Source organism: Dermatophagoides pteronyssinus, unplaced genomic scaffold (genome assembly GCF_027571235.1).
Source record: "Dermatophagoides pteronyssinus isolate colony J.1.1.1.1 unplaced genomic scaffold, Derpt_VIB-CSIC_2022.12 sq0005, whole genome shotgun sequence".
NCBI lineage: Eukaryota > Metazoa > Arthropoda > Arachnida > Sarcoptiformes > Pyroglyphidae > Dermatophagoides > Dermatophagoides pteronyssinus.
The window spans coordinates 1,336,215-1,349,074 of NW_027461529.1; the positions used below are offsets into that span (position 1 = coordinate 1,336,215).

Consider the following 12,860-nt stretch of genomic DNA (forward strand, 5'->3'; position numbering starts at 1 on the left):
TTTTTTTCCTCTCGCTCTCTCTCTCTCTCTCTCTCTAAAATTCAATTCAATCATTGGCCATACTGATTGCAACAACAAGAAAAAAAACTATTTTTTTTTAAATCCAATTTTCAACATGTGTTTTTTTCATAAATATTATTATTCAAACCAATTGCATTGCATTGGCCAATCGAATGGATTAATTGATAATGTTTTTTTTTCTTCTATTTCTGCTATTTTATTCCAAAGTAATTAAACACCTTGAAATAGTTTTTTTCTTCTTGGATGTTGATAATGTCTTGATCTAAATTTTTGTTTGCCCAACAATTTCATCTATTGTTTCTTTGTTATTTCCACAATAATTTTTTGGTGTTTCATTTTTGTATGACAACAAACAAACAAAACATTGATGGAATCGATGATTTCTCATTGATATATATTGATCATTATTATATAATAATCTTTTCTATATATTTTGTTTTCAAAAATACAAAGTGATAATGAGTATCAAGATTATATATAAAAAGGAAATGAATGAAATACAAAGGTACATAGGTATTATATATGCAAAGATTTTCAATTTTTTTTTGTTGTTGATAAACTCCTCTTCCTTTTTTTTTCTTATTTGGTCATTGTCGTTGCCATACATACACACACACAGTGATTTTCTTGAATTCTCTATATATTTATTGTATGTACGTTTTTTTTTAATATTCACTGCCTGCCTGAAATTTCAATGGTTTGTGGTAAATGATGATTGAAAAAGGGAAAAGGAAAATGATGATCATTATCAAAAAAAAATAGGGCTATCTTTTTGTTACTTGTAATATCCAAATAGTAGATTTTTGTTGTATTAAAAAAAATGATTATTTGTAGTGGTGCTGGTGGCATAATCATTCAAGAAGTATTTATATATATCAATCAACACACACACATACAGATATATGAAACTTTTGTGTGTTTTTTTGTTTGTATAGTTTTCATAATTTGTTGGTCGATTTTTTTCTTTATTTCTTCTTCTTCTTCTTGAAGCCATTACCACCACCATTATACTACCATACACATTCGATATATACCGAAAAAAAATGAAATGAAATAAGTTGATATCATCCTTTTTCTTTTTCTTCTCGTTCATCATCATCATCATCATCATCACCATCATTATCAACATTCGTTCTGTTCTGTTCTGTTGTTGGTGCGCGCGAATATATAAAGCGATGTATATGATATTGGATCTAGCCACTTTTATTTATATTCACTAATCGTATCTGTTTGTATATTTCATTTCTTTCCTTGTGTTTATTTGTTTGTTATGATTGAAAAGCTGCCGCAAAAAAAAATTGTGAAAAAAAAGATTGAAAATTTTCAGAAATTGTTATCAATCAGATTCGTTTGAATTATTATGTCAATGAATTCTTATTTGAAATTTTTTTAAATGAAAATCTTGATTGGAAAATCTTATTGATTGAAAATATCAACGATATTGATGAGAGAAAAATTAAAACAAAGATTACGACAACGAAAACGACGTAGAAGAAGAAGAAGAAGAAAGTCGACCGATAAAAAATGTGTGATTACGACGATAAAACTTGAAGCAAATTTTTTTCCATCTTCTAATTTTTGTTAATAATTTTTCTTATTTTGAAGAAAATCAACATTTTTTTTGTTTGAAATTTTTTTTCAATTGAATTTTCATCTTAATTTTTTTTGCAATTGTTTTGTTTGTTTTTGCATCTGTTTTCTTTTTCATCATCTTAAAGTTTAATTCCGAATTTATAAAAAAAAATTGCCAAAAAAAAATTCTTGAAGAAAAACTCAAACTATTCACTGACAGCTATATTTATTTAGCATCTATCATATTCATTTCCTATATCTGATCTGTATAAATTTCAACGAAAAAAAAACCGCCAAAATGAAGATGTCACGTAGCGATAAATATATTATTACATTTTCATTGTTTTTCTGTTATTTTGCATATGTAAGTGTATATATATTTTTAAAAAAAATTTGTCCACTATTTTGCTAAATTGAAAATTCTGTTTTATTTTTTTTTGAAACTTCAAAAGGGTGTCAATTTTTATGTGGTTGGTCCAACATTGATTGAATTGGCCGGCCTATTTCAGACAAGCATCGAACAAATCTGTCTTATCTATACAGTACGTTCAGCCGGTTATACATGTGGATCATTAAGTATGTTTTTTTTCCTTTAATTCTTTCTAAAAAAAAAGATAAAAAACAAATATTTTATTTAATCGATTTTTGTTTTTTTCGTAACCGACAGGTGGTTTCTTATTCAAATACATAAATCGTCAATTGATTTTTGTATTCTTTATGGCATTGATGGGTGTTACTTTGGCATTGATGCCACATGTAACCGGATTAACATGGCTATTTGTATTAGCCGGTATCAATGGCTTTTCTATTGGTTCATTTGATACGGCCATTAATGTATGGGTATTAGAAATTTGGGCTGAAGAAAGGTCAGTATATTAAATTGAATAATATTTGAAAATATTTTTCTTACTTTTTATCATTATTATTTCAAAAATATAGTGGACCTTTTATGCAAGCATTACATTTTACATATGGAATTGGTTCATTTGTAGCTCCATTAATTTGTGAACCATTTTTATCTACTGAATCAATCCATGGTGGTGGTGGTCATGGTCCACCTGCTACTTCACCTTCAGTATCTACAACACCGGGCAGTCTTATTTCAACAGAAATTTTATCTACAAAAGATTCAATCATAAATGATAGCCGTAAATTGTTATTGAATTTAAACGATACAAAAATCCATGATCTATTCAGTCATATTGATTCTGTCGATCCAATAGATTATCTTATCTATATTCCGTATGCTATTGCTGGAGCAATCACTGTATTTAGTGCTTTGGTCGTATTAGGTCTTTATTATCATAAAAAATACGAACCACCAACTAAAGTTAGAAGATCGCAAGAGATAAAAACCGATAAATCAGATGTTGCCATGCTTGAAAATGGTAAGTTTTAATATGAATTAAGAAAAATAATTTCAATCTCACAAAAATGTTTTCTTTATTAGGTCTTGAACCACCATTTCCATGCAAACGTAGTTTTACCGATCGAATGCCACCATTTATTACTATTTGGTTAGTCGGTATGGGCTCATTGTTTTTAACGTTTTTTGTTGGCATGGAACAAATGCATCTACAATTTTTGCCAACATTTGCTGTAAATACTGAACTAGATCTTAGTCCATCAACGGCTGCAATGATGAGCTCTGCGGCGGCACTTGCATTCACTGTTGGTCGTTGTGTTTCAATTCCATTGGCCATCAAGCTCAAACCACAAACCATTCTTTATACAAATCATTTTCTTATGTTGCTTGGTACAATTTTATTGGCGATTTATGCTAACAATTCCGAAACAATGCTATGGGTGGGAAATATTATTCTTGGTTGTGGTTTTTCATCAGTTTATGCATCTATCTATGCATTCTTAGAGCAAAAAATTCGTGTGACTAATCGAATTGGTTCGTTATTTGTATTTGCTGGCGGTCTAACGGCAGCTGTATCACCATCATTAGTGGGTCAATATATTGAAGCAAATCCATTGATATTAGTATGGTTCAATTTAGCATGTTGTCTTCTTTGTTTGACAATATTTGTTATCATACATTTGACCGTATATCTTCAAGCGGCAAAATCTGTAGCAAAAACATTTGACGATGGAATTGTTGTTGCTGATGAAGAATTAAAAGAAAGACAGCTACAATTGATTGGCAGCACAGAAATCGGAGGTATTGTTGTTACAAGTATCACTGATCTTTCCGAATCAGATACGGAGGATAAATATGTGGCACCAGCCTAAAAAAATAAAATAAAATTTATCAATTATTATCATTATCATCATTGAAAATCTCAAATCATGAAAAAAATTCATCTATCTCAATTCATTAATTCATATTTTAATTATTATTATTATTCATTATTATAATTCAAACTATGATAATTTTGATCAAAGTCAATAATGTTGACACAATCATATCGAATTCCTTATCCATTCGACATCACTATCATCATCATCATCATCATCATCAACGATTTGCATCAATCACAATCAATTAACATTTATATTATGCAACGAATTCTTTCATAAATATACATAATATGTTTATACATAGATACCATTCTTTCTTTCATTCTTCCAATTTCATTATCATCAAAAAGAAAAATAAATCGTCATCAAGTTATTATTCGCCTCTGGATATATATCAATAATTTTGGGAGTTTCAATTTCATTTCATTTTCTTTCGAATGCCTCAAACATGCACAGACATCTTTTCTTACTTCACATTCATTTATATATTTACTTATTCACAATCAAATACACGTATTTTATTATTATATGACAACAAATGTTTTTGTTTTTTTTCACCCGAGGATTTTATCCAGATATAAAATGATATTGCCTCAAATCAAAAAAAATCTTTTTTTTTTCATTCATCGATGAATGGTCCATAAATAATTATTATTTCAATTCATTATTATCATCAAAGAATGATTGAAATGCGAAAAAAAACAAAAACAAATTATAATGAATTATTTAAGAAGTCTTATTGTACAAATCATTGAATGATTTTGTTTGGCGATTTATTTTGTTCAAAATGCCGTTTGATAAATGCAGGTTTATAACAATCACATAAAGGATGAGATTCAAGATTCAAGAAAAATCAATGTTTTTTGTTGTTATTGTTGTTCCCTATTCAAAAATCATCATCTTCATTGTCGTCGGCGTTTGGTTATCCACTTTATCATCCAGATAATTCTTTTTTTCCCCTTTTTTTCATTTGATTGATCATTCAATGCAAAAAATCTTTCATTTTATTTGGCGTGATACATTTGTGTGAATCGTACATACATAGCAATTAATTCATCAATAGGCACACACACCCATCAACAAATTGGCATCTTCATCTTCATAATAATAATCATCATTACTATTATTATTATTCAACAATGATATCATTCCGAATGGAAATTAAAAAAAAATCTCAATGATCCAAACAAATTGATAATTATATTGATTGATTTGATCAATATTTATCATCATCATCATCATCATTCTCAAAATTTTTGATCTTCCAATACATCAGTGTGTGTGTGTGTGTTTGATTCTGTGTTCGATTAAAATTTGATATATAAAAAAACAAAATTTTTCACATGTAAAAATCCAATTTTTCCCAAAAAAAATGTTTTCCAATTTTTTTTTTTTTTAAATCTATCAAAAAAATTGAATTTCGTAAATTTTCGTTTTGTTTGATTTTGTTGTTTTTCATTATTTTCTTGATTCTCGGCTGAATTCGTTTGAGAAATTTTTTTTTGAAATTTTTTGTATTTTAGGCAAACAAATGATCAAACCTTTTTTTTTTGATATTATTCGCTCAATTTAGTTTGTGTGTGTGAATGATTGAGTGTGGTAAATGGGGGGTGTTTTTCATACTTTTATATGTTTTTAAATAATAATAAAGAACTAAAATTTCGAATTTGTAATTTCCAAAATAAACAATCACAATCCAAAACTGTCATAGTAAATCCATAAATGTATTTGAATTTTTCATTTTTTTTTATATAAAGAAAATTGCAATACAATTGCTGTATTTATTTTAAGATTTTTTTTCAAAAAAATTTCAATTATCAATAATAATTGTGATTTTAAAATTTCAAAATTAAAACCCCCTGTATACTGATTGTAAAATAACTTATCCAGAAATGAATGGATGGAAAATAAATATTTACATCAAGAATCGGATATGGCAAAAAAAAAGTGATGACCTTGCCTAAAATAACAAAATCATCATGTGATTTTTTTCAGTGCAACGAAACGGGATAAAATACAAACGAGGGGAAAAATGAAGAAACAACGGCAACAAGAAATGTTGAAAGTCGCATGATCCAATGGATTTCTTTTCCTTTTTTTTTCTCTATTTCAAATATCATGATATGAATAAAAGAAAAATTGTTTTATTTGTTATATAGAATATTTGTCATGATTGAGTCTGTGTATATGTAGGTGACTTTGAATTCTCTATACCAGAATATAAAAAAAAGCAATAAATTATCAATGATGTTCAAGTTTCCTATGAAATTCTAGTTCATTCAAATCATTCAATTGTTCGGAATAATTATACAAACGGAATTTAAAATGATTTATTTGCGCAAGAGCATTATAAAAAATTGTAGTGAAAAAAAATTTACACCGTTTCATTTTCTGGTCAACTAAAAACAACATATACAATTTATACGGAATTCAATCTATAGAATTCATTGAAGAAATGGTGGGGGAGAAAAATGGTGGGGAGAAAATGGTGGCGAAATATCAGATATACCGATGTGAATGGTAGTAGAAAACCAGCAACAACGGTTGATACAAACATAGAGGGAAAGAAAAAAAAATTCGTATCTTGTGTCCCCGATGAAAACTAAATCAAAAAAAAAAGGAAAAAAATGTCCTTGCTTCGCCCTTCATTTTATACAACATTGATTGATTGATTGATTGATTGATTGATTGATTGCGAATGCACATTTGAAAAAAAAAACAGTGAAGCAACAACAACAACAACAACAAAATTTAAGATCTCACGGTATACACGCAAACACTATTTTTTTTTGCTTTATCTAATCTTTGATCCATTCAATCAGTAAATTTAAATTCAAAGAAAATTAACGAAAATATTCTCGTCAAAAAAACACTGATAAAAATGATGTGTTAAATATATTTGTTTTTTGTTTTTGTTTTCATATTTGATTCAAATTAATTGAATCGATTATGATTAATGATGGGAATTTAATTACAACAACAACAACAACAACATCTTTTTTTCTCATTCAAACATTATTATTATATTATTATATCTGGAATGGAACAATATTTCTCACTAATGAATAAAATGACCATCATACAAAAACATAACAATTAATATCTAATCGATTGATTTAAAATCAATCGATTAGATTGCAATCATGAGAATGTGTGTGTGTGTGTGTGGGAATAAAATATTTAACGAAATAGAATTTCAAACAAAACAAAAAATGTCAAGGACAATGTCAAATGTATACAAAATTTCTACATATTTTCTACAGTAAAAATGGATCGAAAATTTTTTTTTCAAAAGAGAAATATCAACAAAGGTCATTTGATGATAATTTGACCGAATAGATAGTGGTAGCTATTTATTTTTTTCAAATTTTGTTTTGGAAAATCAATAACAACAACAAAATTATAATTAATTTGTTATTGTCGATGTTTGAATTATAATTTAAAACTGAATTCCGTCAAAAAAAAGGTAACCAAAGGGAGTAGCCGGAAGAATATCCGATTGTTTTTGCCCCATATTTTTTTCATCGTGTTTTTAATGTTTTTCATTTACAAGTTTTTACATTCTACCTTACTGAATACATAATATAATTTGATCAATCATTTTTTTCAGTCAGTCAGTCAATCAGTAATATGCAGGTAAAAATCATCATTTAAGAGAAATGAAGAAAGAGTTTAAAATTCAATGATGAAATTATTAATTTTTTGTTTTTTGAGATTTGTTATTCAGATCAAAATGACACATTTTCATCATTAACATCATCATTCATTTTTTTCATTGATTTTCATAATGAATTTATAAAATTTTACCATATTGCGTTATATAACAAAATTTTTTACTTATTCCAATGATAATGATGAAATATCAGATTGAAAAAAACTCTTTTTTTTTGTGTCTATGATAGATAATATCTATGGATCATTTGCAATCAAAAAAATTCAAATGGAAAACTATTAGAAAACAAAACAATGATCAATCAAAATTCATTCATTCATCAATAATTTCATCATTTTTCTTGATCATATATCGATTTATTGATTAATTTTTGACCAAAAAATTATTAATAAAACAAAAATCTATGTCTCACAACATTTATATTGTATTGAATCAAAAGAGTAAAGGGGAAAAAATCAATAACTTTATGTAAGGAAAACTTGTCAAAAAAATTACTATTATTTTTCTTCTTCTTTGGATTTTTTTTCGATCTGGGTATCTGGAAATGATTCATTCTATCATAGCATAATTGAACATGAAAACAAAAAAAAAAAATAAAATTGTCTCGAATCATCATCAAAAATATGACAATAAAAATGTTTAAATCGACTGAAATCCAGACACAAGCACACACACATATATACTAATTTCATTCTTTTGTATTTCATCATCACCATCATCAATTCAATAAATTTTCATAATACAAACAGACATACACAGACACTGACATTTGAAAAAACATTTAGAAAATCATCATTATCAACATCATTGAATGATGATCCGTATGTGAATTGTCAATGTATCTTTTCGTTGTTGTTTATAATGATGTTATTTCCGTTTTAAGATAATTGGAATCATTTGAAAAGTATATCAAATATTTAAAAAAAAATCATATGTCACCAGAAATTTTTGTTTGTTTTCGTTTCATGTTTTTTTAAAATCCGTGTCACGCATACGTGTGTGTACGAATAAAATTTACTTTGACAAAGAAAAATTAAATTCCTGTTTTCATCATCGATGGATGATGATTATGTTGAAAGTTTAACAATTTTCAACAAAATTTAAATTCAATTTTTCTTTTGTTGAAAAGAAAAAAAGAAAGTAAATTAACATTGACGACAGTGACTTTGTGACAGGAAAAAAAAAGTTGATGACACGTTTCGTTTCCTTTATACAGATTTCTCATGATGAAACAATGATTTAAGATGAAGATCATCATTGGTGTTTATCAACTTATCTAATCTTACCTGTTCGTGTACGTGCTAGTATATTATGATTAACATTTTTTTTTCTGATGATGATAATGATAATGATGATTATACGAACAATCATCAAATTAAATTTTTAAACAGCCGGAATTTTCTCTTCCTTTTTAGACAACAAATTAATCGAAATAATGATGAATAGCATCATTCTACAGACAGGTAAAACGGTTTATATATGAATGAATATATACAAACATAATAATCATATCTGAAAATTTAATCTGAATATGGATATTAACTCTTTTATTTTTCATTTTTTTCAATTTGCTTCAACAATTGTTTCAATTGTTGTTGTTGTTGTTATTGTTGATCGTATATTACCAAACAATTTTTCATTCAAATATCCATAATGATCGAATGAATCAAATGTTTCATTTATATCGTTTTCCACATTAAAAACAGAAAAATTTCAAGAAATAAAATACTACCAATTCTATTATTGTAAATTTATTTTTGTTTCGATCAAATGATTAACAAATGCTGTAATATTACAGTTACATAATATTCATTTAAAATGTGATACAATTGGTCATCTTGTACAAGTAATAATCATTAAGGATAAATATTTATTGATTGAAATGAAAAATTCAAGGTGAATTCCAATTTTTTTTTCAAATGTATTTTTTCATTTCATTTGTTTATGTGTGTATAACGTGAGTGAAAAAATTTGATACGCTTCATGATGAAATGAGATTTGAATGTTTGTTTTTGACTTGTGTTTCTTGATTATAATCAACAAAATAATCTTTGGACAATTTTGTTTTTTAATTGACATCAAGACCGACAAAAAAAATGTTCGAATAGATCATAAATAAGGATAACATTCATTTTTGTTTGTTTGTTTATTCACAAGAAATTCAAATTTTCATTATTAACTAGATTAACCGCAACAATAATAACAACAAAAACAAAAACAACTTTGAAAAAAAACCATGCATAAATTATCACAAGTGAAAAAAAATCCCAGAAGCAACAAAATTATAATTAGAAATTTAGTAATAATAATAACAAAATCAAATTTACAACTATAATTTGAATATTTAAAAAAAACATAAAAAATTATGTAAATAATGAATGAATGCAAAAAAAAATTTAAAAATTAGTTCATGTAAAATATGTGAAATGGATGTTTTTATTTAGAAATTCAAACAAACAAACAAACAAACATAAATATATTTGATTTATGATGTGAATTGATCCATTTATTTCGATGACATTTTTTTCTCCATCACTTTATTCTGTTTTATTATGATTATAATTATAAAATTTTGTTAATTTGTTAACCAAATAACAACATTAATTTCTTTCTTTTTTGTTCTATATTTATATGTAAAAAAAAAGTTTTTATTATGTAAAATTAGAACGTGTTAGTAGATGATTATAATCAGTTCAGTGTGAATTCAACAAGTTTTATTTTTGTTTTAAAAAAAAAATTTATTAGAATGTTTTGTTCATTTGTTGTTTCTATTGGTTTGTATTTTCCTTTTTGTCGGCCATAATTACATAAAAAAATGTTGATTTATTATACAATTGTTTTGTTTTTTTTACAATAATCAATCCGAATCCACATTATTATCCGGTTATTAAACCGGACATCAATTCACATGATTATGTGATTATAACATCAAAATGATGTTTTTGAAAATGATAATGATGATGAGAGTTTTTTTTTGTTGTTGTTGAAAAAATATTCATATTTTTTGATAATAATAAAACAATGACGATTGATATTATAATGTTTAATTAACTTGTAACCATAAACCATCAAATATTTGTTGTTGTTGTTGTTGTTGTAACTGTAAAAATATTTCTATATAGATGATATCTGTAGATGATGTGAATGATGTTAAATACACTAAATACTGTACTGTTATGTTAACCACCAGCAATGGATTTTTTTGAATCACATCATCATCAACAACAAAATCATGATTATTAATGAATGAAGAAATTTTTTTTTTGTTTCATTACTCATCAAGTACATTTTTACTTCGTATTTTTTGATGTATGGTATATACTATCATATCATCATTAATCTGATATGTGATTATCTCTTGTTATTTTTTCCCTTTTCACACACACGCAGGAAATTTTCTCAGGGATTTAATGATAATAATGATAATCGGCGTCACCAATCATCACCACAACTGCAGCAGCAGCAGCAGCAACAGTCGACACTTTTTATACAACCAACCACGATTAGTGAATTTGTTAAAATCTTTCCTTACCACCTGTTGATCATTTTTATCATAGAATAAATTAATTGTTATCTAACCAAAATAATGATGATAATGATGTTTATTTGGAAAAAAGAAAGAAAGAATCAAAGTTATTTTATCTCGCAAATGAATTTATAATTTGAAATGAAAAACCTACTTGATAATAATTAATGGAAAAAAAATTAGATTCATTTTGATTTCCCTAATTATTTTTTATTTTTTTTTTTTTTTTTTTGTCAGAAAGTAAGAGACATTCATCAAATTATTAAACAAATTGACAATTTATTCGTCTGGTCGATAAAATTTCTGTCTTAACATTTTTTGTTTGTTTGAATAATTGAAACAAAATTTTTTGTGGTCATATTTCTTGCTTTTCCTCCTCCATCATCATCATCATCATCATTATTATTTTGGATCAATTTGGCATATTTTTTTTCTTCTTCTTAAATAAACTTTTGATCTAAATGTTCATTTGTTTTTGATTATTAAATTTTTGTTTTGTTTGTTGCTTGAGGACATTTATTTATTTATTTATTTTCTTCAAATTTACTTGATCAAACTAATATCGCTAATATTGGGCTGAGCAACACAAATAAAATATTTAGGCCAATAGATATATATCGATGAGATATTGGCTATTTGATCATATAGTGTTAATGATATACTTGTAAAAATTCCAATGTTTGACCCTTGTTTTTTTTCACAAATATTTGAAAAAAAAACAGAGAGAAACATAAACAACAACAAAAACTAAACAATATAACAAAAATGATAATTGAATTATTTACTTTAGTAGGAATTTCATTATTATTCAGTTTAATAATGATCACTTACCTGCATAAAGAACAAGAGAAAATGAAATTTTTGGCGTTTCATTATGCATAATGTGTGTGTATTTGATCGATGTTGTATGTACAACAAATCAATTTCAAATTAAATTATTTGTAATATTGAAAGAGCTACAAAATTAAATTGATTTCTAAAGCATTTTATATGGAAATTGTTACGAAATTTTATCTATTCAAACAAAAAAAAACAATTAACGGAAATTTTCACTCTTTCTCTCAATCACTTTCAGTCTGTTATTAATTAAAGAATCGTTTTTTTTTGTTGAAAATCTAATTGAACGATTCTGTAATTTATTTTGTTTTTGTTATTGATATCCATGGCAAAAAGATATAAATTCGAAAACATGTTTTTTTTCGAAAAACATTTCAAGATAAACCATTTCAACAAATGAATCGTTCAATAATTATTACAAATTGATGATAGATTCCTATTAAATGATAAAAGTTAATATAAATGTAAAAGGTGTTGCTTAATAGGCTAGTCAAATGATTAGACAACATTAACAACAACAACAACAACAAAACGATACAATTCATATATAATAGTAATATGTTGATTAAGATGATCGTGAACTTTGTTATCTTGGTCATTAAATCTCTTGTTGTTGTCGTTATTCACAACCGTTTTTCATTCATTTATTTTACAAATTTTTTTTGTTGTTGTTGTTAAAATCTCTCCTATTTTTCTGTCATTCTATTCTGTATAGTTTATATGTGAAAAATTGTTTCAAATTTACACTTGAAAAGATACATAGGATAGAATAACAACAACAACAACAACAATGGAAAAATAACTTAAAATTCGTTGCCATTTTTTGTTGTTGTTTTGTTTTGTTATCGGATACAAAATGGAACAAAAAAGAAAAAGAAAATATGGAATGTGTAAAAAAAAATTTTTGTTCATGTTTTCTATTTATTTATTTTATATTTTATAAAATATATGGTCATCACTAAAATGTTTGTTATTATCACATTG

The 12,860-nt window shown here is 25.9% G+C and overlaps 1 protein-coding gene across 1 annotated transcript; it reads left to right on the top strand.

The window, feature by feature from the left end:
* Nucleotides 1-1,185: 1,185 nt before the first annotated feature.
* LOC113789915 (sodium-dependent glucose transporter 1A-like) lies at nt 1,186-6,003 on the top strand. Its single transcript, XM_027339513.2, has 5 exons — nt 1,186-1,957; nt 2,046-2,169; nt 2,261-2,459; nt 2,533-2,981; nt 3,044-6,003. Exons 1-5 carry the CDS (start codon nt 1,892-1,894, stop codon nt 3,829-3,831), a joined length of 1,626 nt encoding a protein of 541 aa, XP_027195314.1. The 5' UTR covers nt 1,186-1,891; the 3' UTR covers nt 3,832-6,003.
* Nucleotides 6,004-12,860: the final 6,857 nt, after the last annotated feature.